Source organism: Eucyclogobius newberryi, unplaced genomic scaffold (assembly GCF_026437365.1).
Source record: "Eucyclogobius newberryi isolate DKJ021-1_F unplaced genomic scaffold, fEucNew1.0.hap1 SCAF_9, whole genome shotgun sequence".
In the NCBI taxonomy this organism is placed as follows: domain Eukaryota; kingdom Metazoa; phylum Chordata; class Actinopteri; order Gobiiformes; family Gobiidae; genus Eucyclogobius; species Eucyclogobius newberryi.
This window is the reverse complement of record NW_027316532.1, coordinates 22,324,383-22,351,477: the sequence shown is the minus strand read 5'-3', so window position 1 is coordinate 22,351,477 and position 27,095 is coordinate 22,324,383. Positions and strand designations below refer to the sequence as shown.

Sequence of the window (27,095 nt, the reverse complement as noted above, 5' to 3'; positions counted from 1 at the left end):
TCAAGGCTCAAATAACAATGGGCATTTATAATAAATACAGGCCACAAATGTCTAGTGAGAATACTCCAGGTGAACCAAACCATCTCCACGACAGCCGCGGCTTTAAACTGATGCAGTTAAGATCATATAAACATTGAAAAATAATATGTTGAAAAATAATACGTTGAAAAATCCCTCTGAACTGAACTGGTACAAAATAGGACGACATGTCTGACATTTTCAGATGATTCCTTCTCAATGCCCGATGTGTGTTTTTATTTATTATTTAAAACAATATATATGTATATTCTGCACACTGCTCCTACAAGCTCAATATAATAAACCCATTACGCAACACGAGTTGGAGCAATGACGACAAGAAGACATCTACTCTGGCGAGCATTAATATTTGAAGTAAAATGGTGACGTTGGCGCGGCTCGTGTGCGAGGAGAGGAGCAGTTGGCATGAACAGAATGGCCGTCACGTCAAACCCTCCCTGGTGTTCTCCATTTGGGATGAGTCACAGGACAAATCAATAGCAGACGGAGGGCCTGGACGGAGATTGAAGTTGACATTTAGACAGCGGTAAATATGCTCTGTTTTTCGGTTTCGCTTCGGTATTTTTTTTCTATATCATCCGTGTACATTTTGGACAGTAATGAGTGTATAACGTTACAGACAAAGTGTGAAATATGTTGTAACACGTTAAAAAAAAGGTGGAGCAATCAATGAAGAAGCACTAGGTAAGATTTCTGGTGAGGTGTCTCCATGGAGATGCCGTTGCTTGGCCTGAAATACTGCACATTATGGCATTTAACATGTCTCTTCATGTATTCGAGGTGTTAAAAGTTACCTTAAAATACATGCATTATTTCATCATAAACATTTACGGAATCTTGTTTGAACCTGTTTTCTAAGAACCCCCGGGACTTTTTATTATTATTATTCTTTATTTCCATTGAGTGTTATTTAAGTTAATATTAACTGTCATGAAAATCGAGAAAAGAAATTAAAACATATATTTAAAACTGCTTACTAATCAAAACAGGGCCATTGACTTCCTGTTCAAAACTTCAGACCTGATAAGCCCCGCCTCCTCAGTGTAATTTTCATTTCTATGTTTTAATTGTTTTAAAAGTGGCTATGTGATATTTCAGCACCCAAGTCTTATTTTTCCCCCCTTCAAATAATGACAGGGGCAGAGATAGGGGGTCGGTTAAAACGGACATTTTCATAGCACTGGAATGTCAGTTGCAGGACAATACGGGATGGGTCAAACATACAGGAAGCAAATAAAACACCATTCTGACCACAGTAATGATGAGGAAACACAATTGTGACAAGTTTAAAAACATCAACATTGATGTTGCGCAATGTGATTCCTTTAAATAAAACTTGTCAGAGTTAATGTGATGGCAAAATTAGGTTTTGTCGAGTACATTTCTGTATAAAACTTTGCTAAAACTAACCCTACCCCTGTCGAGCTTGCAGGGGTCAAGCTAGCAGTATTTCGAATGGTGGGAGGAGCACTAATGGTAAAAAATAAGACACTGCAATACATTTTTACGCATTCACTGTCAACTTCTTTCTCATCAACTATGGTCATAACCTAGGGCATATTTCGGGCAAATATTCCAGGCCCTGAAAGCGGCCCCTGAAGGCAACCCCGCATTCAAAAAGTTCAAAACCCCCGGCATACCTAAATATACGCTACATCGTTTTCCATTTTAACCATAAATAATCTACCCTGTTGGACAAAAGAACGGAAAAGGTTTGGACTTAAAACGGCAAGTTCCTTTCCGTGCGTCTAGCTTTGCGTCTCGCTCGCCGTCTCTCTTTAATGTGCTTTTTGCGCAAGTAGGTGAAAAGCCTTCTCTGGCGGCCGGGGTCATTCATCAAACATTTACATCACGCGGAGCCTCGGAGAGCACGGGGCAAGCGCAGACAGGGACAAAGTTGTGCTGGGCGGACGATCGGGGGGACGGGGTACAAGCGGGGGCCGGGCCTAACAGACGACGCATTGTGTTGGTTTCACAAGGTCGGGAGTTCAGCAGCCAGCACAAGGTCCAAAGAATACAGCCACCGGGAAGCACGAGAGGTGGGGAGGGAACGGGCTCGGCGGAGGGAAGGGGGAGGCGGAGCGGAAAGGAAATGGATGAAAAAGTACGAAATTAGAAGGATTTGAGATATTGTTTGTAAGTACAAGAGTCTTAAACAAGCAAGTACAACATGTTTAGCTCATTAAAGTGAAAGGGAAACTAGACTTGTAACTATGAAGTCGATGTGTACTTTCAAACGTGAACTTTTTTCTGGTTCAGTCCCGGTTTGAGCCCATTTTAGTCTTAGTTCTGGTCAAGTCCAGATTTAGTTCCAAGTGGTGGTAGATGCAAGTGTGAACGCACCCTAAAAATCATCTATTTGTACTACTTTGTGCCTTAGGGTTAAATGTATAGCGTTGTCATAATACCAGTATTGCAAACTCGATTTCAATAAAAAGGAACGCGCCTGATCCTGATGTCATTTTCAACCAATAATAGTACTTTCTTTATCGGACCTTAGTTCTGATGAGACTTAAGATCATTCTAAATCTGTCAAATTGTGTTCTGCTTGTGTTTCGTTTTCAGTATTGAAGTATTTTCAAACAAATATCCAGTTTCGACTTTTGACAGCCCTCGATAAGTATATCAAATTGCTTTATCACGGAGGGAACTATCCACGGAGGGAACTATCCAGCCGCTTTTGCTCCATCGTCTTTCTGTCACTGACACAATCTTATCAAGAACCTGACGACGTTAGAGCAGGTCTTGAAAGGAAGATGAGCCTGCTGCTTTGGGTCAATGGGGAAAACCCTGAGAGTACCCTGAGAAAACCCCATTCCGACGCCATGATTGCTGAACATGCAAGAACTGATGAACGGATGTGAACAAAGCTGCAGGTAAGATGACGCAACCCACACAACCGGTACCGCCCGACCTAAAAGTGGGTTAGTCAAAGTGGGTTGAATGTATTTGAACTGAACTTTATTCCTCCTGTGAACGTCAGAAGTGATCCATCTTATAACTGGGCCAGAAAAACCCAGGACTCTGTCGGCTGTGGTCATGTCCGCGCCTCAGACACATTTTTCACCAAAGAGAGAAAGAAAGAGCCACAAAATCTACTGCAGATTAAAGTAAATTGCGTGACATTCCTCATTTTGTCCTATTATGCCACAATGGTATATTAAAGGTGCTCTGTGTAACTTTTCACCTGCTTCTTTCCATAAAGATGCTGTTGCTTTGCCTAGAATGTTCCACAGTGCAGCATTACACTCATCACAAGCACACATTACATCAATTACGGTCATTTTATTGGTCCAAAATACAGTGACATATCCATCTCTGTGAGTAAGCTCGCCTCTCCACAGATCTGACCTGTAGCTTGGCTTGCCATCGCAATATCGGCGAACGCAATCGTCGATATCGAAACAAACTAAAAATAACAAAAGGTTTTTCCATCAGACAGAAATGTGTTATTTGTTATTTTTTTCATGATAATATTGTGTTAAAAGCAAATTTCATTAACTCTTCTCCTAAAGTCCTAAATTAACCTTGATTTAATCTTGGTTTTGTCAGTGTTAAGATTTGTTTTGGTTTGTTGGGTCCGAGTAAATTAAGGCATGTACGATTTAGCTTCAAACGTATTAAATTTCACAATAAAATCAATAAATAAAGTAATCAAGAGTAATCAATAATTAAAGTAATTAAGAGTCATATAGAATCGGCTCTGGAATAAAGTCTAAAGAATAAAGTTTGGCGGTAATGTAAAGTAATGTAAAGTAGAAACCGCCATAAAAAAACAAAAAACAAAGAAGAAGATTAAGAGCCACATCACATATCGCAATCTTGTCCAATGTTGCGCAGCCCGACACAACATATCAGACACCGGTGTTTCCTCATCTCGTGTCTCCGTAACACAAACCCATTTGCGCACCACGCCCGGCCATTAATAACTCGCAGCTTATGAACCAGAATATAATCAAAATTGATTAAAAAACCACCTGGTGCTCGCGAGCGCTCGTGGGGCCGGTGTCTCGGGATGACGGCGGTTCCCCTCGGATTCTCCGCGCTCGGCCTCGTCTGGGCGACTTTCACACACCGCGAGTCTTATTGTTCCAGCTGTCAATCACACGACAGCGGAGGAGGAGGCGGAGCAGCAGCAGCGGCGGCGGCAGCACCTCCGAGGCCAGTTCAAGGACAATGGGATGTCAACATCTCTGCTAATGGCTTTGACCTGCAGTTATCAAGCTTTGTGGTTATGAAGAGAAGTGGTGTTCAGGGTTCAGGGCCTGAGCAGGTTAGGGGACAGGCGCGCGTTATTGTTGCGGCGTCAATGGGAAGATCTGTAAGTAAGTGCAGAATGACATCACTACGTACGTGCTGTTAGTTGATAGCGATGCAGACGACAGTTCAGAAGCATAGAATATTAGTTCTGAGACGTTTTTACCAGACTTACAGGACACACATTATGCTTTTTTTGAGCTTTTAACGATGTATTTCACTGTTCCCTGATCAAAAACATGCAGAGTCCTAATTAGCTTCAGTCATGATTGTTTGATGGATCTTGCTTCGTATGTTCTCTCCCTCTGAGCCTCAGTAGACGCTCAGTTACAAAGTTGCCATATTTGTGACCTCATGGGGAGAAACCCGGAAGTCTCATGTGCTGTTTTTAAGTCTGTAAATCATTGCCAGTCTTTATCTGAGCATTTCAAGTCACAACATCACAACTGCACAGTCACATTATCATCAGGGGCGTCGGGGGCAAATCGCTCTTGCTGGTTTCCCCCGTGGTAATTCCTCAGCGTCATAATCCACACAAATCCTGATAAGGGATTGGCTCACAGATGTAAAGTTACGCACGCCTTCAGTAGATATATTAGTAGTTTAATATGTGTCCTGTAAAAAACTTTTTATTCACTCGACGCTCGCTCATATTTTATGGCGTTTCAACGAGTTGCTTTTTTTCCCCAGATGGAAAATGAAATGCCAAGACAACAAGTGAAAAAAAATGGGACCACTCTGTCTTTGTTCGTGCATGTCTGATTTCAAAGAGGACCAACAACAAGCTGAAAAGTAACTGCTGTCTTCGTTTGACATTTATGATTATTCTAAAAGCTTCGTTTTTCAGACCTGACAGGCTCGACTGCTCACTCACAGTCTACATCAAAGGTTTTGGAGCGAGGGATGGTCGTATTTTGGGAGTGTCATACGTTAGATATCGATGAGCGTCAATATACATTCATTTCAGGCATGCAAGGTCCATTTTTCATTGTTTTATGGCAAACACACTCCAGCTGCAGCAGATTGGACGATTCTATCTGTGTCAAGGGTTCAGTTTGTCCTTTAGCGCCTATTTGAAACTCTTTTTTTATACATACATATTGAAAAAGTACTTGGTATCGTATCAATACCAAAAACGTCCATCACTGTTCGGCGCAGTTTTCCTACCAGCCGAGGAAAGACAACAGCGCCATCTGCAGTCGCACTTCTTCAGGACAGGTTATCCCAAGTGTGCGAGAGTCGTACGGTCCCCTCGTCCCGGTTAATAGTCCAACTCTAGTTCGATAAATGAACCTTTTTAGAATTAACTGAACCAAAATGACCAAATGAACCTCGTTGGCTTGGATTTGACAACGTGAAACAAGAAGCAGCTCGAAAAATGTGACAAAAAATGCATAATTCCAAAAAACCAAAAACCGGTTCAACCTTCTTTTTCCCCGAGAGACCGAGTGAACAAACTGACAAATCACTCTCTTTATGGACGTAATCTACCAGCTGTTTACGGTAGCCATTATGGGGAGGGTTAATGACATCTTCATCTCAATAAATATTGCGCTAAATTACCTTGAAAATGTCAGTTTTTTTTATGCAAATGGCACAAAAGAAAACAAGACGTCTGCAAATGCCAGTGCGAATATGAGAGGAATTACGAATTGAAATATGCATCACACAAAATCACCGTTTCTGACTAGACAAGATGTATTTCAAAAGATTGCCGAAATTCCTGATTGCCATTCATCACGAGCAGGGTTTGCAATCACTTCTTAAATGTCAAAAGGTTGGCGGGATGGGACATAATAAAATGATTAACAAACAGGACGGAGGAAATGCAACTGCAGGATTTCAAAAGCAGAACAATGCGGGACAAGCAAACGTAAAGGCACGAGTTATACTGGGAACACGATGGCCCATATATTTACATTTAGAGCCAGGCTACAATTGCTAAAGTACAAGCTAATCATGGACCATTCGAAACAATTGGATCTCGATTTGATTAAAATCCAATTAACTGCACAACCCTACGTATAATCTTTAATTTGAGATATAAAAAGTCCTGTGCCATAGATTCTCAACCATTTAAATTCACCTTTACAAACTTTCAAATGAAGGGGGATGTATTAAAAAAACAGATAAAAACATCACTATTAATGGAGATGTGCAAAATTAGAATATGGAGTGCAATGTCTATAGTACTATTAAAAATGACCTAAAAAAGACACAGAAACATCAAGCGTAATCTCCCAAACAAGCGTATTAAGTGACATTTCAGCTTTTTTGTGTGCTTTTTTTGTGAATTCTGTGCAAATTTGAACCTTAACCAAGACATTTGCGGGAACCTTCCAGCGCATTCCTGATGCATTGTTATCCAGATTGACAATTCCTACCGTTATAACTATTTTCATACAAAAACACACAAAACTGCCCGGCTCGCCCTCCGTCTCGTGGCGCACAGGGACTCAAGATCCCTATCTCTTCTCATTTCCTTTTCTCCCTCCAAACATGCCCCCCTTCCCCTCCCCCCCACACACACAATTGTAGACCAAACACGACTGTACTTGCATTATTGTCCCCACAACTCCATACGTCGCACATTACGTAACAGTGGCTGCGTGTGCCTAAGTGCAGCAAAAGCAAAAGGTGGGCTCGGGTGGGGGATGGGGGAGGGTACGATGTAACAGGGGACGTCTGGTAGTATATAAGTATATATATATATATGAATGAAATCGCGCTATATACGGAGATTTATTCAAGTAATGTATGGATTTTACTGAAAGAAATGACAATCGATATTGGGGAGCAAGGACGTGATTCGCTTTGCTGTGAAATCAATTGTTTAACATATTTTCTCCCTGTTTACAGTATTTCATCTACATTGTGGGTAAGATATTAAGAGTCAAATGTAATGCAAATGTAATTCAAATGTTAAAAAAAATAAAACATGAGGCACACGTGTGTTTTTTGCTCCTCCAAAGGTCGAAATGGCATCAAAACGCCCGAAAACATCGTGATCTGGGGCACAGAACGAACTCCGGAACAATATGACGAATGACACGAAATGTCAAGATGGTAATTCTAAATGGACAAGATATCGCCACAAATAACATACAATAGGAGCAACATTGCATAACTGCCCTTCTACAACGGGGGGAGAGATGGTCACACTTCACCTAAAGGTTGGTCATCGTGCAAGGATGTGGAAAGCGTGCCAAATACACAAATTTATACGCCATTATATAACCTTTTGACCCCCAGATTCATCGACAGTAAAGAGCTTTTCCATTAGGGATTTCCTGGTGACTATTTTCACTTGCGGCTGGTCATCTCATTCGCCCGTCGAGCCGCACCTATTCCGCTCGTCTCCTGTCGGGGAAATGTCCGTCAAATCTTTGGCACGAGTCACGATTTGGCTCGCCGCTCAGTTCAGCCTCTGTTATGTGGCGCGTATCTGTTCTGCGTCTCGGTCACCGTCAGCTATTAGTTTGCTCGAAGAACTGGAATAATGAGGTTTGACTATGTCCTCAAACTCCCCCTTGCGATGGCAATCTCAAGTAATGCGAGGCAAAAAAAAAATCCAGCTCTTTTCCTAACAATACTGTAGAATTTCAACAACTTTATGAGGATTTAAAGATGTTTTGTTGCACAATTCACCAAATATATTTACATGACCTCATCCCTACATGCGTCTGCTGCTTGAACATTACCACATGGAATCGATCGCCATCTCTCGCAGCCCATTTAAATAAATTGACGTACCCAGTTGTTAATAATCAGATTTTTATTTCCTTTAAAATGATAACATAATTCCACACAAGCGCTCCAAATGCTTTCTTCATCAGCAAGACTTTATCCCCCCCAAAAAAACACTCAATATTGAAAATTAGAGATTTATTCCCGGCTTTAACAATTTGCTGAATGTCCTCCCTGCTCTTTGTTTCAAATTTCTTACAATACTGTCTAATACAATAAAGCCAGAAAAAAATGAATAATCTTGTGATAAAATAATAATAATAATGCCAATAACTTGCACCGTGGTCTGGTAGTATCTATATGAATGAAATTGTGATGTAAAGAAATGTATTCAAGTCATGCATTTTCTATCTATCAATCTAGTTTAAATGGATTTTGTCCCCCAAAATAAGGACAATGAAGTGACACGTCAACATTGGCTCTCAGGGACATGATTTGATAGGCTGTGAAATAACTGTTAGACGTGTCTGCCTCCTTATTTGTACTAAGAATAACCAATATTCAGCAAATAAATTGTTCCATTTAATTGTGAGATCGTTTGGCAAAAGTGTCTGAGTGAAGCTCCAACACATCAGCCCCAAAAACGTCCACAACATTTAACCCTCGTCTGCTTCCACATCGCCACGTCCTTCTCTCTCCCCTCGTCATTTGACCTTTCACTCATTAATCCCCCCGTTTCTCTGCGTTCACGTGGACCATCACCACCAGCCTTACCACGTATGCGCCACGGTGAACCTCCTCCTCTGCCGGATGCTCTTGTTGACCATGAGCTTGCGGAACAGCCTGGGCGAGCTCCGGGGGGACAGCTTGGGGGACGTGGCGCCCCTCCTGCCCCCCACCACCCCGGGCACCCTGGGCGGCTCCAGCTCCAGGTGCATGTGCTCTTTGAACGTCCGTATGCAGGAGTCCATGTCCATCACACTCAGCTCGTTTGAAGACATCACTCCCCCCCACCACCGCCGCCCCCCGTTTCCTCTCACACTCGTCGTCCCCCCCACAAAAAACAGCTGTCTCTTCGGAGTGTGCCTTCACTCGCTTCGGTCTCAGGAGCGAATCATGAATATAGCGTTTGATTGGATTCGGAATGCAAGAAAAAACGAGCTACCTTTCTTTCTGTTCTGTGTCGCTCGCAAAAATCTACTGCTTAACTCTTTTCGTTCTTGCCTCCCATCTTCTCCACAACGCGGCTCAGAGCGAATCTTCCAGCCGTTATGAAAAATTGAAAAGGTTTGCAAACTGCTCTTGGCTTGTCATGCCTTTGCTCACATCAACCACTGCTTGACTGACCCTCAGCACCTTTTAGGCTGCGGTTTGTTTGTATTTTCCCCCTTACTGTTATTTATATTGGCTTTGCTTCCTTTTCCTCTCCTCCCAAGGCACTCCCGGTGTGGCACGGACGAGCTCCCCGCCGGATGTCCTCAAATCTCCGCTCCAGAATTCCCTTGCCGGAGCGCAGAAGCAGGCAGCCCGATGGTTCATTCACAATAAACACAGGCAGAGCGGAGCAGGCACGCAGCGAGCCCAAGCCGCGCCCCCCCGCGCTGCCATTGGCCCGCGGTCGGTGTGACAACAGGCTGAGGGAGGCAGTAACAGGTTGTCAGACTGTTTTGATTATTTATTTTTGGGTGGGGGGAGGTTTAAGCAGGGGATTTGCGGTGATGTTGCAGATGATGCTCTAACCTCTGGGTGCGACGGGCGAGATCAGGAGCAGAGGCTGAGCAACAACAGGCGATTTGGAAAAAGAGAGGAAAGCTGCGACGTGGAAGAGTGTGGAGAGAGAGGGCTCTGGAAACACCGTGCAGAGCCATGTGGAGAGAGAGGGCTCTGGAAACACCGTGCAGAGCCATGTGGAGAGAGAGGGCTCTGGAAACACTGTGCAGAGCAGTTTGGAGAGAGAGGGCTCTGGAAACACTGTGCAGAGCCGTGTGGAGAGAGAGGGCTCTGGAAACACCGTGCAGAGCCATGTGGAGAGAGAGGGCTCTGGAAACACTGTGCAGAGCAGTGTGGAGAGAGAGAGCGCTCTGGAAACACTGTGCAGAGCAGTGTGGAGAGAGAGAGCGCTCTGGAAACACTGTGCAGAGCCGTGTGAAGAGAGAGGGCTCTGGAAACACTGTGCAGGGCCGTGTGGAGAGAGAGGGCTCTGGAAACACTGTGCAGAGCAGTGTGGAGAGAGAGAGCGCTCTGGAAACACTGTGCAGAGCCGTGTGAAGAGAGAGGGCTCTGGAAACACTGTGCAGGGCCGTGTGGAGAGAGAGGGCTCTGGAAACACTGTGCAGAGCAGTGTGGAGAGAGAGAGCGCTCTGGAAACACTGTGCAGAGCCGTGTGGAGAGAGAGCGCTCTGGAAACACTGTGCAGAGCCGTGTGAAGAGAGAGGGCTCTGGAAACACCGTGCAGAGCCGTTTGGAGAGAGAGGGCTCTGGAAACACCGTGCAGAGCCATGTGGAGAGAGAGGGCTCTGGAAACACTGTGCAGAGCAGTTTGGAGAGAGAGGGCTCTGGAAACACTGTGCAGAGCCGTGTGGAGAGAGAGGGCTCTGGAAACACCATGCAGAGCCGTTTGGAGAGAGAGGGCTCTGGAAACACTGTGCAGAGCCGTGTGGAGAGAGAGAGGGCTCTGGAAACACCGTGCAGAGCCGTTTGGAGAGAGAGGGCTCTGGAAACACCGTGCAGAGCCATGTGGAGAGAGAGGGCTCTGGAAACACCGTGCAGAGCCATGTGGAGAGGGAGGAGGGAGCCATGTGGGGAGAGAGGGCTCTGGAAACACTGTGCAGAGCAGTGTGGAGAGAGAGAGCGCTCTGGAAACACTGTGCAGAGCCGTGTGAAGAGAGAGCGCTCTGGAAACACTGTGCAGAGCCGTGTGAAGAGAGAGGGCTCTGGAAACACCGTGCAGAGCCGTTTGGAGAGAGAGGGCTCTGGAAACACCGTGCAGAGCCATGTGGAGAGAGAGGGCTCTGGAAACACTGTGCAGAGCAGTTTGGAGAGAGAGGGCTCTGGAAACACTGTGCAGAGCCGTGTGGAGAGAGAGGGCTCTGGAAACACCATGCAGAGCCGTTTGGAGAGAGAGGGCTCTGGAAACACTGTGCAGAGCCGTGTGGAGAGAGAGAGGGCTCTGGAAACACCGTGCAGAGCCGTTTGGAGAGAGAGGGCTCTGGAAACACCGTGCAGAGCCATGTGGAGAGAGAGGGCTCTGGAAACACCGTGCAGAGCCGTGTGGAGAGAGAGAGGGCTCTGGAAACACCGTGCAGAGCCATGTGGAGCCATGTGGAGAGAGAGGGCACTCGGGTTTTAAGGAAGTACATGCCATTTGCAATAGAGGAAATACACAATATTGATCATTACGTGGTCAGGTCTAACAGGTCAAAATGAAGAGAAAATCACAGCTAATGTAAAATAGACAGAATATATTCAAATCTATTGAGTGTTTAAGTTGTAAATATGAGTAAAAATAACTGTATAATTTATACATTATAATATATATAATTATTTTTACATTAAGGTGCATGTACTTTCGTAAGTATTTTACCTTAAGAGGTAACTAAAGCCTCTTAAAAAGCCTCTCTTGTGATTGGATCAATCCGCCTGTAAATGATTAATCATATCTTGACCAATGATATGCATTTGATCAATTTAAAGAAAAAAAAAAGATATTCAGCTTCTACTTCAGTGTAACACCAGTATCGATATCGGTGCCAGTACTGGAACATTTAATGGATTTTATTGATTCACTATTGATACTCGGGAAACTACTAACTTAAACTCAAAATTCAGTTTATTTTACAGTTTTGTAAAGTTACTGCATTGGTGATCAAATAATTCGCATTTTATGATTATTCATGATGATATTAATAACATTTAATGTTTTAGGAAGTTTTGAAAACATGTCGAAGTTTAAGGAAAGTAATCTGGTGTCTGCTGATATCGGGTACTTAGTTCTGTTTACTGGATAACTCATGTACTTGTAAGTCACCTGTATCGTGACATGAGGAAAAGGTGCAGTAAAACGTGTTCATGGCTCATATTGAGATGAACGGCATTTTTCACTAAGGACAGAAATACCGTATTTTCCAGACTATAAGTCGCACCATTTTTCATAATTTTGGGGTGTGACTTAAACTTATATTTATACTTATACTCCGGAGCGACTTATATGTGATATTATTTGTTATTTTCACACTTGTAACCAAAACTCTAGTGTGACTTACATATGTTTTTTTCTTCTCTATTATGCATTTTTTGGCTGGTGCGACATATAGTCCGGAAAATACAGTAATCACAGATCCGCGAATATGAGATATATCTTGCTAAAATAAAAGGTGGGGTAAAGCTTGGAAGGAATTGTATGTTTTTAGGCTTCTTGGGTCGGCCAGGTTGAATAAGCACGAGCTGCACAGCACACTCATAGCTCATGCTCTCCTCCTCCTGGCTCGGGTCGACTCTGCCTTGGATTGACCCGATGCTGAAGAGGAGAGGAAGAGGAAGAGGAGCTGGGACAATAGGCCACATGAGTCTGGAGGCGGAGTCCAGACTATAGACTGCAGGAAGGAAAGGCTGAAGGCTGAAGGCTGAAGGCTGAAGGCTGCATGACGGTGCTGTTGTGCATCCCACGCACCTGACGTCTCCTCGTGCCGTCCCTCGGGCAACGTCGCCCTGCGCTGCCCACCTCGCCCACCCGAAAAACTGTTGTGCAATTGCATATTATACTGTTAGTCCTGAACACTCGCAATACTGACCTAACCATGTGCAATTCCGTCACATGTGCAATTACTGTCGTGATTCATGTGCAATTATTACTGTTCATTTCTACAAACACACATCCAATATAGTCAACGTATTTTACATTTTAAAAAGCGACGCAAATGATTCCGCAGCACGTGGTGAGCGTAAGGGAAGCCCACGTGCCCGGTCGCTCAGAAACGGGAACAACCCAACCATGATATTACCGCAGTATGGGGCGACAAGAACAAGCGAGTTGATAGACAAGTCATTTGGCCTTCACAAAGGGCTCCAGTGTGAGGCAGAGGCAATGGCCCGGAGGTGGAGAGAGAGCCAGAGCGAGGGGTCCAGAGGAGCGCCGCGGACACAGAATGGCTCCGGGACTCATCTGTTCTGGTGGTGAGTCATAGACCATTACTCAAAACGCTGAAGCTTCTATTTCTGAGCAGTTGTATAAAGATCAGAACACTCGTAGTAAGAGTACGTGGGATTGGAGCTGAATGGTTCGGGATGGTGGTCCGTTTGACTCGTTTTGTGACGGTCGACGGTGCATGGTAATCCAGCAAATACACATGTAACTGTCGTTTTGGAGATAGTGTGCAACGTTTGAATATTGAGTATTTGAAATGAATATGAATGAAAAATTAAATGAACTTAAACTTGCATTGTGAGTTCCAAACAAGAGTACAAGATAGGGCTTTACGCTGAAATTGTACAACAACAAATGCATTTTTTGACATGTTTATGGCCAAAAAAATCTGACTTAAGTTGATAAGGAAGAAGAAAGTTTGGAGACTAGATGTTTCTGATAAATTGCTCCATTTTAATGTCCTGAACATAAACAATACAGACGGATATGAATCATTGCCAATCAAAATTCTTCCTGCAAAATCCAGAGAAGTGACCAACTTTTTTCTCGTAGAGTTCCTTTTGTTTCTCTCCGCGTAAAGTGTAAAAGCAGATCTTTCAGACGGCTTCATCTCATTAGAAAACATTTGATCTATTGTAAGAAAAAGCCACGTAAGTCCTGACGCTTCGGGAGAGCTGATTGGCTGTTTAAGGGTGATCCACTTTTCTGTCGGAAAAAAGGTTCTAAAGCCGTGAATACTAGAGTGTATTTGCCCAAGAGTTTGTAAAAAGAAACTTCACCAAACCACATGCTTTTACTGTCAGTCGATTGGCTTTAGACCTCTCGATTAAAGCCTCACAGCAAGAAGGTCCTGGGTTCGACTCCCAGGCAGCGTGGGGCCTTTCTGTGTGGAGTTTGCATGTTCTCTCCATGTCTGCATAGGTTTCTCTGTTTCCCCCACCACTAGAAACATGTACAATAGGCTCCGCCCCTCTGAAGCCAGAATCGCAATGCGAGATTTCTGATTAAAGGTCAATACATTAAAAACATTTACAGCATTTACAGACATGTTTTAGCACATTTTCTATATCGCCGTAATATCGACTGAGTATCAACATCAAGACATTAGTGATGAAATGAAGACTACGGAAGAGAGAAGGCCATGGGGATTCGCAAAGTCACAATTCATTTAGAAAACTACAGGCTTCAAAGAGGTGAAGCGCATAAGCAATAAGAGTTCTTAACACGAGCGGCGAGTTCCCAAAGAAGTGTGGATTCTAACAGAAAGTACAGTGAATCGAGAGGGCTGCGATGTCAGATGTGTCATGGAGTTTTTTACAAAGCCAACACCGAGACTAGAAGCAAGTCGGGTGAAGTGTTATGGCGAGTGACACCATAGCGTTATGTATGGACGGTGAGGCTGAAGGATGTTGTAAAAATATCAACTTTGTGCGTTTTATCATAATTTAACAACACCTCACCCATGCTCACTGCTCTGTACATAGTAAAGATTATTTTTAAAATGATCCCGGTCATTTATTGGGTAAACATATTTCATTATCTATGTATGTAGTTGATAATAACACCCAAAATTACGTATTATGTCTCTTTTACAACACATCCAGGACCATTAACATTTGAGAAAAGACTAAAATATGATTTGCTAAGCTAATACAAAAATTACATGAATTAGCATTAGCAGGTTTACTATGTGATAAGGAAACGTTATTGTTTAAATATATATATAGCTAAATATGGTCTTTGTGATTTTCTATGCGACCGTTCCAATTGCAATTTCAATTTGATTCCAATACAGCTTTAAAGAAAGTGGGGATTGCACCTCAGGCTAGAAACCAAAGCACTCCACCAGCACCTTCATGATTTATGGACAAAACATGGCCGGTAAGTCTGCTCCTCCATAACAGTGGTTAAAAATTTAATCCAGACTTCACATTGCGTAATAGCAGCAGAAATGGCTTTATGTAAGGATCCAAAGTTGGCCCGTCGACCCCGGCCTCACCCTCTCCTGGCGACAGACGCACAGGGTTTCCTCCAGATGAGCCGACGCAGGGGCCGACACAGGGGCCCCACCCATCAGCCCGGTGACATTATTGGATGTGGCAGATGGGATTAGAAGAGGGTCCACCGACGATGAACCCTGCACTACAACCTCCCGAGATGGGAAGGGAAATGATTAGCATAAAACCAATATTCATTTAGTTATTTATTTATTTGGACATAGCAATTACATTAGAGGCACCAGACGCATTGTTTTCCACGCCTGTCCATAGGAGGATTCTATAATTGGTGAGAATTAAAACTAACTGCGCAGACAATTTCAAACTTAGTGTTTGAAATTGTCTGCGCAGTTAGATTAGAATCAGTTAGATCCTAGTGAAAAGGTGTGATGCTTGATACTGACCACAATGATGATTAAAAACACTCTTTTAAAGGAGACATATTATGCAGAATCAACTTTGGAAAGCATTTAACCTTGTTCGATCTTGTCAACCTGAGTCCAGCCGTAGTGACAGAGATATAATCGTATTTCTTTGAACAGAGACAAGATGCAGATTCAACAAAGGACTAGAACTAATTAAAAAAAGTGATTGTATTTCTGTTATGGGGGTTAGAATGGAACAATCTGGATGATAAATTAAAAATGTCTAATACAATAGAAGCCTTTGACAGGAAGGTATAAAACATTATGAGCGCTGGAATGATCCATGTATTTTTTATTTTTGCAAATGTATTTATTCCAACGTTGTGGAGGAACAAACGTCTGCTACTGATACAGCTCTACATCTCAGACTCGTACGAAAAGACATTTATATAACAAAGATGGCATTTTTGAATCGACATGTCAAAACAGTATAAACTATTTCCATCAATAATACTATATATATTTGTGAATAGTCCCTATCCAGCCACCGTATTTCAACCTTTCCTTGTAGAAGTCTCAATGTACAACAGAAACAGTCATTAGCCCAGTCGACTCATTTTTAAAAATAATCCCTGACAAGTCGACAACTAAGATAATTGTTGCCTGTCCACATCACAGTTTTTCTGAGAATTTTCTGAAATCTTTTAGAAAATAAGCCCAACAAACAAACAAGATTCAACACAAAAAAACGCCTGACACTTTGAAAATAGCGCTAAATCCCTGTGCTCCTTCCATTCGTCTATTTATAAACTGGCTTTAGCTTGGCACTGCAAAAATCCTCTTTACAAAAATAATGTCAACTCATGTCTGAGTGGCAGTGACGCACCGAAATATGTCACAGGGGAAAAGATTCACTTCTTAAAACTCCGACATAAAAGCCAGAAATTACGCCGACTTGCAAGCTCCAATCATTCAATAGGACACATTAATGCCAGCAGAAAGGAGCGCTAAAAATAGATCTTAAAAAGCCAGTCGTGGCAGAACGGGACGCAGCCTTATTCTATCAGCAGCTGGGGCTTTGTCTGAGGTCTTAATGAGAGACCACTGGTACAAAGCCAGAACAGCGAGTTCACCATTACCTGGCGGTGTCGCTTCGACCCGCAGACGCCGACACTCAAAGCAAAATTGCTCAATTTGCCGAGAAGCCGATCAAATGGACCCACGAGGACTGGAAGTATTATGTGTAATTGTTGAGGTGGAGACGCTACAAGCCAAACTCTTTGCTCTCTCAACATTCAACAACAAAAACCTGCCCATTCTGTAATTAAATGTGTTTTAATCAGCTTGAAACCACTGATTTATTTGGGTCACGGTAACGTCAAAGGCAGTTTTATCAAAATGTGTATTGGGAGCTTAAGTGTATTTGGGACATGATGTAGCACCGACACACACGCCATACTTTATAACGTTTAAAAAGATTTAGAAGGATTGTACTGAAGGATTTGTGGATTTAAAAAAGAAAAGAAAAAATCAAAAATTGGGCAAAATTTGAGTTTTTATGCCAGTTTTCAGTCAAATCTAGTTTAGCCAAGTCCTAAATAAAATCCCCTCAGTAAATTATTTCGTATTTAAAATGAATCAAGATATTCAAAACTGGCTTTTAGTATATGTTCCAAGTATGTGAAAGTTTGACATCGATTTCCATTAAGCCAAAAGGTATCAGGGCATCAGGTACAGTAGAGTATTTCCTCAAAAGGTCTTTACCATCCCACATATTCACCACATTGTTTTATTTTACAATGATTTCATCTCTCACGCACTGTCTACTGTTTATTCACTCACTTGATGGTCAGTATTTTAACCCGATACAATTCTCTAGCGTGAGATTGGTTCCTCGTGCAGGCAACAGTCAGGTCCAACAGTCAGGTCCAACAGTCAGGTCCAACTGTCAGGTCCAACTGTCAGGTCCAACTGTCAGGTCCAACTGTCAGGTCCAGCTGTCAGGTCCAACTGTCAGGTCCAGCTGGCAGGAGCGCGCTGTTCTTTCACTCCTCACGCACATCTCCAGCCGCACCGTCGTCTTTGGACCGTTCCTGTTATGCTTTGATCGCTACAATACTATAAACCTGAACCGGGGTCGCTGAGATGCAACTGTCTGCCGGGCAAAACTAAAATAATTTATATTCCGGGCAGATCCCCAAATGCAGCCGTCTCTCCAGCGATTCCACAATGTCAGGGAAAGAACTACAATGTTCGGTGGGTTCTTTGTCAGACAGATTTACCGTTTGTTTCCGTCCAAAAAAACAGCTCGAGGTCATACACAGACGACCACGCTGTATGTAATCAACGACTTTGAAAACGCCGCAGCGACATTTGGCAGCACAAAGTGTACTTGACACTAATAACAACATCCTCTTGTCAGTGCAGCGCCTTCTATATGTCACCTGCTTTCTCCATGGCGACGTTACTGCTGCGCCTGGCGGGTTACACGGCACAGCATGTGTTTCATTCATTTAATTACAAGTGTTTTTGTCGCTCTGAACCACATGTACCGTATTTTCCGGACTATAAGTCGCACCAGCGTAGCATAAGGAACATGCTAACAAGTTTACCAAAGCATCAGTTTTACCCCAAATCACTAAATCCATTGAATTCTTCTTCCTCTGTGTCACTTCTAAACAACTCCACAAACTCCAGAGGAAGAGGAAGTGCAGATTCTTATTCTGTGTCGCTTAGAGCCTAGAGCGCCCTCTTGTGGTTGTCAGTCTGAAAATAATGAATAATATCACATATAAGTTGCTCTGGAGTATAAGTCGCACCCCGGCCAAAACTATGAAAAAAGGTGCGAATTATAGTCCGGAAAATCTCACTTTGAGCTTCTCTATCCGTCCTGTACCTTAGTAACATGCTCTGGCGCCACCTGGATTGTTCCCTCATCAGAAACATATGTTGTTGCGCTTGTTCGATGACTCCTGTTTCATAAGACCTCTCGCTCTGAGCCTCAGAGTCTTGTGAGATCAAAGAAATCCCAAAGTCCCATTTGAGTCGACAAATCGCAGTCACTACAACTGAGAGCTTAAACTAGCATAGCAGCTATTTATTGTATTTTCCCTTAGTATTTCCCTCTGTTGCCAGTAGGTGGAGTGCTAACACAATTTGTGATGAGAGATCGCCTCGCAGAGTGTTGCTTTGTAGTCACATTACTTTAAAACATAATATGGCCAAAGCAAAGGTACTCAAGACAAGAGCAGGTCAGAGGGTACTTTCTTAAGTACTGACTACACTTTACCACGATTACTCATACCTCAATAAGCATCATCATTTGCCTCTTATGTGCACATTATTTTCTCAAAGGTGCATTAACTGATTGCAGGGAAATCGTATTACTTTGCCTGGAATATTCCTCCGTATGGTATGCACTGTTCCACTTGTATTTAATACATTTTAAGTGGTTTTATTGCTTAAAATATACATATACTTACTCTCCGCGGCTCTGGGGGCTCATGTATAAAGCGTGCGTACGTACAAGGAAATGGCCTGCCGGAGGGTTTTATAAGTCTGTGGTGTGTAGGTTTTGTCTCTGCGTATTCTTCTAGTTCCACAAACTGTTTTGTAAATACTGTGCTGACTTTACCATGTGCAATACTGACTTTACCATGTGCAATACCGTCATATTCATGTGCAATTACTGTCATACTCATATGCAATAATGTCATATTCATGTGCATATAACTGCTGTAAATAAGAGTGTTTACTTTACCACTATTATTAGTATTATTTTGTCTTATGCTAGCTTATTTTTATTTTCCTCTATTCCTTATTAAGAATATGAGAGGTTCTGTCTATAGAAGTTTTGTTTATAAGAGTGTTTTTTAAAACTTCCTATAAGTTATCTGTTCTTTTCTTCTGTATCTACTTGCGTTGCAGCACCGAAATTTCCCCACGTGTGGACAAATGCGTATCAAAGGCGTATCTTATCTTAAATGAGACCTCTGACCTGTAACTTGGTCTGGTGGTGTTGCCTGCTTGTCTCCATGGAGATAGATATTGTGGAACGTTTCAGGCAAAGCAGAAGACATATAGTGCACCTTTAATATGTATAATTAACACACGTAATGCTATAGTCTACTCTACTTTATATTGTATTATATTCTAACCCAAGTCAGACAGTGATTGACATGATTTGCATTTTTAAAACAGATGCCCTTCCTTCCCTTTCTATTTATCCAGTTAGCCCCTCCCACATGCCACATACCAAACAGAAGCACGGCCGTAAAAGCTTTACATCACTGACTCAGGACCACGTTGCCGTCTTCATTTTGTTCAGCCGCCTTATCTCCGGCGCGACACACTTTCAATCCAAGTCCACGGGGCAACGGCGCGCTCGCACTATTGTATACATCAGCAGGAAAAATAATTGAGTCCCAAAATAACTCCTGTGCTTCCTGCTCGTGCTCGCAAACACTGACGGAGGCATGTAAATACAGACGGCTGGGAATAGGCAGGAGATGAGATGAGGCTGTGCGGGGAATGGAAAAACAGGGCCACAGACAGATATGAGCTCAGAACAAGAGATGGAACAGGAGCGTTCGACAATGGATTAATGGTGATTATTGACGTGATTAATATATTTTCATAGAGGCTACATAGACCTTAATTCATTGCATCAAAGTCAACTTGAAAAAAATATTGTTATTCAACTTATCTTAAAGCCTCATCACAATATGAACATTTATAAGACTGATATTGATTTGAACATTCCAGAGAAGCCGATGGCCAATGAACGGTGCAGATGTTCTGGGACCATTTTGGCCAAATCTATTCACTTTTACCCAAGTTAATGATAAATCTCCATGGAGACCATCCACCAGAAAAGTTACACATTGTAACTTTAAATGATATTTACTGATAGGAAATAGTGTGTATGAACTTTCTGCGATATTTTGAGGGTTTTTCCCCCATTTAAAACATATATTATTCTGTTTTGAATTGTTCATTAATTGAAATGGCAAAAGTGCCTCCTGATTTCATCACTCTAAAGCCAATGAAATAACAATACAAATATGGACTCATTTAGGAGCTTCAAAGCAAATTAATCTAATCATCAAGGGCAGGACTCTCCCTTTAGGGCAGTGGTCCCCAAACTTTTTGACTCAAGGGCCACATTGGGTTCTAAAATTTGGCCGAGGGGCCGGGCCAGGAAAATATGGTGTATTTGTGTGAACTAATGAATTACTATAAATTACACACAAGATTTGACCCGTAACTTGTAACAAAGCAACAAATGCAAGGCTCACTGTACAAATTGTTTTCCAAATGCATTAAATAATGATTAATTATCTACTGTCTTCTACTGTCCACAAGAGTCTTCTACGGTCCACTAGAGTCTTCTACTGTCCACAAGAGTCTTCTACTGTCCACAAGAGTCTTCTACTGTCCACAAGAGTCTTCTACTGTCCACTAGAGTCTTCTACTGTCCACAAGAGTCTTCTACTGTCCACTAGAGTCTTCTACTGTCCACAAGAGTCTTCTACTGTCCACTAGAGTCTTCTACTGTCCACAAGAGTCTTCTACTGTCCACTAGAGTCTTCTACTGTCCACAAGAGTCTTCTACTGTCCACAAGAGTCTTCTACTGTCCACTAGAGTCTTCTACTGTCCACAAGAGTCTTCTACTGTCCACTAGAGTCTTCTACTGTCCACTAGAGTCTTCTACTGTCCACTAGAGTCTTCTACTGTCCACAAGAGTCTTCTACTGTCCACAAGAGTCTTCTACTGTCCACTAGAGTCTTCTACTGTCCACAAGAGTCTTCTACTGTCCACTAGAGTCTTCTACTGTCCACTAGAGTCTTCTACTGTCCACTAGAGTCTTCTACTGTCCACAAGAGTCTTCTACTGTCCACAAGAGTCTTCTACTGTCCACTAGAGTCTTCTACTGTCCACAAGAGTCTTGAGTCTTCTACTGTCCACTAGAGTCTTCTACTGTCCACAAGAGTCTTCTACTGTCCACAAGAGTCTTCTACTGTCCACTAGTCTTCTACTGTCCACTAGAGTCTTCTACTGTCCACAAGAGTCTTCTACTGTCCACAAAAGTCTTCTACTGTCCACAAGAGTCTTCTACTGTCCACAAGAGTCTTCTGCTGTCCACTAGAGTCTTCTACTGTCCACTAGAGTCTTCTACTGTCCACTAGAGTCTTCTACTGTCCACAAGAGTCTTCTACTGTCCACTAGAGTCTTCTACTGTCCACTAGAGTCTTCTACTGTCCACTAGAGTCTTCTACTGTCCACAAGAGTCTTCTACTGTCCACAAAAGTCTTCTACTGTCCACAAGAGTCTTCTACTGTCCACAAGAGTCTTCTGCTGTCCACTAGAGTCTTCTACTGTCCACTAGAGTCTTCTACTGTCCACTAGAGTCTTCTACTGTCCACAAGAGTCTTCTACTGTCCACTAGAGTCTTCTACTGTCCACTAGAGTCTTCTACTGTCCACAAGAGTCTTCTACTGTCCACTAGAGTCTTCTACTGTCCACTAGAGTCTTCTACTGTCCACAAGAGTCTTCTACTGTCCACTAGAGTCTTCTACTGTCCACAAGAGTCTTCTACTGTCCACTAGAGTCTTCTACTGTCCACTAGAGTCTTATACTGTCCATAAGAGTCTTCTACTGTCCACAAGAGTCTTCTACTGTCCACTAGAGTCTTCTACTGTCCACAAGAGTCTTCTACTGTCCACTAGAGTCTTCTACTGTCCACAAGAGTCTTCTACTGTCCACTAGAGTCTTCTACTGTCCACTAGAGTCTTCTACTGTCCACTAGAGTCTTCTTCAGTGTCAAACACTTGCGTTTCCTGCTTGATTGGCCCCGGTGGCCGTTTGTGGTGAATTTTATTTTCTGCGTGCCATAGATTTTCTTGTGCGCGCAGTGCACTATGTGCGAGCAGAGCACTAAGCTAAGTGCGAGCAGAGCACTATGTGCGAGCAGCGCACTAAGCTAAGTGCGAGCAGAGCACTATGTGCGAGCAGCGCACTAAGCTAAGTGCGAGCAGAGCACTATGTGCGAGCAGAGCACTATGTGCGAGCAGAGCACTATGTGCGAGCAGCGCACTAAGCTAAGTGCGAGCAGCGCACTATGTGCGAGCAGTGCGCAGCTGTGCAGGCGCACAGCTTAGAGGGAACAGTGGCCATCTCTTGGGGAAATGTGGGCATTACAGGCAAAAGGGAAAATGAACGGCCAGCCACAGTATTGTGAGTTTGAATCCCGACTCCGACACATGTCCTCCTTTCTCTCTCATCATTCCCCTTCCTTTCTTTCTCATTCCATCTACTGTCTAATAAAGCCTAGGGAAAGAAAATAAAAAATAGATTAAAAAAAATATATATAACTTGGACAAGCTTGGCGGGCCGGATTGAACCCGCGGGCCGTAGTGGGGACCACTGCTTTAGGGGCAGGACTCTGCCTTTAGGGCAGGACTCTCCCTTTAGGACAGGACTTCTCCCTTTAGGGGCAGGACTCTCCCTTTAGGGCAGGACTCTCCCCTTTAGGGTAAGACTCTCCCTTTAGGGCCGGACTTCTCCGTTTAGGGGCAGGACTCTCCCTTTAGGGCAGGACTCTCCCCTTTAGGGGCAGGACTCTCCCAATTAGGGCAGAACTTCTCCCTTTAGGACAGGACATCTCCCTTTAGGGCAGAACTTCTCCCTTTAGGGCAGGACTCTCCCTTTAGGGGAGAATTTCTCCCTTTAGGGGCAGGACTCTCCCTTTAGGGCAGGACTCTCCCTTTAAGGCAGGACTCTCCCTTTAAGGCAGGACTTCTCCCTTTAGGACAGGACTTCTCCCTTTAGGGCAGGACGTATCCCTTTAGGACAGGACTCTCCCATTTAGGGACAGGACTCTCCCCTTTAGGGCAGAACTTCTCCCTTTAGGACAGGACTTCTCCCTTTAGGGCAGAACTTCTCCCTTTAGGGGAGAACTTCTCCCTTTAGGGCAGGACTCTCCCTTTAGGGCAGAACTTCTCCCTTTAGGGCAGAACTTCTCCCTTTAGGGCAGGACTCTCCCTTTAGGGGAGAACTTCTCCCTTTAGGGCCGGACTTCTCCGTTTAGGGGCAGGACTCTCCCTTTAGGGCAGGACTCTCCCCTTTAGGGGCAGGACTCTCCCAATTAGGGCAGAACTTCTCCCTTTAGGACAGGACTTCTCCCTTTAGGGCAGGACGTATCCCTTTAGGACAGGACTCTCCCATTTAGGGACAGGACTCTCCCCTTTAGGGCAGAACTTCTCCCTTTAGGGGAGAACTTCTCCCTTTAGGGCAGGACTCTCCCTTTAGGGCAGAACTTCTCCCTTTAGGGCAGAACTTCTCCCTTTAGGGCAGGACTCTCCCTTTAGGGGAGAATTTCTCCATTTAGGGGCAGGACTCTCCCTTTAGGGCAGGACTCTCCCTTTAAGGCAGGACTCTCCCTTTAAGGCAGGACTTCTCCCTTTAGGACAGGACTTCTCCCTTTAGGGCAGGACTTATCGCTTTAGGACAGGACTCTCCCATTTAGGGACAGGACTCTCCCCTTTAGGGCAGAACTTCTCCCTTTAGAACAGGACTTCTCCCTTTAGGGCAGAGCTTCTCCCTTTAGGGGAGAACTTCTCCCTTTAGGGCAGGACTCTCCCTTTAGGGCAGAACTTCTCCCTTTAGGGCAGAACTTCTCCCTTTAGGGCAGGACTCTCCCTTTAGGGGAGAACTTCTCCCTTTAGGGGCAGGACTCTCCCTTTAGGGCAGGACTCTCCCTTTAGGACAGGACTCTCCCTTTAGGACAGGACTTCTCCCTTTAGGGCAGGACTTATCCCTTTAGGGCAGGACTCTCCCTTTAGGGCAGGACTTATCCCTTTAGGACAGGACTCTCCCTTTAGGGCAGGACTTATGCCTTTAGGGCAGAACTCTCCCTTTAGGGGCTGGACTCTCCCTTTAGGGCAGGACTCCCCCTTTAAGGCAGGACTCTCCCTCTAGGACAGGACTTGTCCCTTTAGGGCAGGACTTATCCCTTTAGGACAGGACTCTCCCTTTAGGGCAGGACTTATGCCTTTAAGGCAGAACTCTCCCTTTAGGGGATGGACTCTCCCTTTAGGGCAGGACTTTCCCTTTAGGGCAGGACTTTCCCTTTAGGGCAGGACTTATGCCTTTAGGGCAGGACTTATGCCTTTAGGGCAGAACTCTCCCTTTAGGGGATGGACTCTCCCTTTAAGGCAGGACTTTCCCTTTAGGGCAGGACTTATGCCTTTAGGACAGGACTACTCCCTTTAGGGCAGGACTTAAAAAGCAGTGTCCAGATGATTATCTTTGAAACATTTCCTGCCACATTAATAATACTTTAACATGGGATTAGGAGGATTAGAATATTGTTACATCTCTGTAGTTCAATCATTACATGGAGCAGCTACGACTACTACAATCACATGGGACTTAAATGCGTAGGTTAGTTTGGTCATAGTTAGGAGTAAGTCACAAGGGAGAGTGTTTCAAACAGGGTCCAGTGCACCAGGGCGGGTCACATGACACACACCTCACCTTCGGTACAGTCTGCGAGGGCCTGAGCGCCATCTACTGCGACCAATCAAACTGTTAACAGAAAGACCACACGGCACTTTAAACATTCACGGTTCAAGTTTGCATGTGGTGTATTCATGCATTCTCCAAAAGATAAATCAATAAATGCTGATAGAATATTTCCATTTGGTTCATACCCTAAACCTTTCATACAAACAATTATTTTGATTGCACGCCAAGTTTAAATATACCAAATAAAGGTTGAAATATGGTGTCTGAAGGGTTCTAGATGGAGAATAAATGTGTATTATTGATCGTTAAAGTAATAATGCCAATGTCTTTTTTATAATTATGTCTTTTTCTATATGCTTTAGAGTTTGTATAGTCCAGACAACAAGTAAAATATGATTATTATTTATTGTCGACCAGTCACGATTGGTCTTGTTGTCCACTGTTTTCTCAAAAATACTCTTCAGGACCAAGAGGAGGTGTGTTTTTAATGTATCTAAAGTCATGACACATTTAAACCCTTCAGGACTGTTCTTTTTCACACAATATAACTTCACAATCTCAAATTCATATCTGAGCTTTTCTCTCAGTGACATGTTACAGGAGTTACAAATGTCTACACTGCCCCCACCTGGCTGTTATCTAAACTGCAGCCTGTAATTCATTCATTTTTTTTATGAGACATGACAGATTACAATGCACTATTTATTACTTCTTATTAAATATGCACGAATGTAATAGTGATGATTTATTTAAATATGCGCCATTGGGAGTGAGTAACAAGTGAAACGTGTACAGTATCAGTATCTGACACTGGCTCCTTGTGTTATAAGACACAAGTGCATGTATTATTCAGCTGGGACAGTGTAACTTTAGCCCAAAAGCACCTGTAAATTCAGCAACATGAAGGCAAAAGAAGTACATATAAACTCCAATATTATGTGTTATTATGGACTAAAATAATGTGTCTGAGAAAGAATGAAAAATATGTTTTAGGACACCTGGTCTTCAAACTAAATATTTCTTAAAATGCAACTTTCAAATTTGGCTCGTGACGCAAAATATGAAAATCAGACTTGTTATTTACATTAAAAGTGCAAAAAAAAAGAGAATGTTCATCATTACAGCAACAAAAGGCCGAACTGAGCAAATTTATCAACAGAATGTTTGAGTTAAGCCTCATTAATTGAAATCCTTTATCATAAATATCACAAATACACCATATTCATGGGGTTCCATTTACTGGTTATACTTTTGCTCATTCAGAGATATAATATTTTGTTTGGGATTGTTTCTATGGCAATGGCGCTAAATTTTACTCACTCTGAAACCGGTCATTTGCTGTCTTTCCGCTCACTGTTATCTATTGTAATTTGGAGGACGCTTGACCATTCACATGTAATATTTTGTGTTCAATTATTATTTGCAGTGGCAGCTACGCAAATGTTTCATCAAAGACATGTATAGGCGCATAATTGTCTGTCCCTGTCCACGCATCTGTCCACGCATCTGTCCACGCATCTGTCCACGCATCTGTCCACGCATCTGTCCACGCATCTGTCCACGCATCTGTCCACGCATCTGTCCACGCATCTGTCCACGCTGCCATAGTTACAGAGAACGCTCCATCACAAGAGCGGCCAATCCCACACATAAAGTATATATAATGTATATCAAATGTTTATTTCATGATATTTATATAATTTATCTTCCCTCCTCACAGTAACATAAGACAACACTAAAATATGACGCTTATGAAAAAAAAAGAATAATAATTAAATATATATATATACATAAATAATAAATAAATACAATTATGTTAAAACAAAATAAATAAAATACGTTTAGTGTCACTACATTTTTACCAGAAGTACACAACATCAGAAATTGCACCTTAAAGTTAATAATTAATCTAATCCAAAACAAAACACCAACAGGTTTAACACTCAACAATAACTTTTGACAAGGCTGTGACCTCATCTAAATATGTCCTCACCTAATCCAAGTGTTAGATTACTGCCACCTAGTGTAGTTCTATGTCTAGACTTTAGACTTTAGGCTTTCACCTCACCTAAATGTGG

General features: G+C 43.1%; 1 protein-coding gene across 2 annotated transcripts in view; it reads right to left on the bottom strand.

Annotated features, from left to right (window-relative positions):
* pde4ba (phosphodiesterase 4B, cAMP-specific a) overlaps positions 1-27,095 on the bottom strand; it is a 266,818-nt gene that overhangs the window by 213,927 nt on the left and 25,796 nt on the right. The window contains exon 1 of one of the 2 annotated variants that reach the window (XM_072439008.1): positions 8,758-8,992. The exons of the other annotated variant lie outside the window; for it this stretch is intronic. Within the exon in view, the coding sequence (XP_072295109.1) occupies positions 8,758-8,984 (227 nt within the window). The 5' untranslated portion in view covers positions 8,985-8,992. Of the gene's footprint in view, positions 1-8,757; positions 8,993-27,095 lie in introns of those variants that run through there. 2 annotated transcript variants of the gene reach the window in all.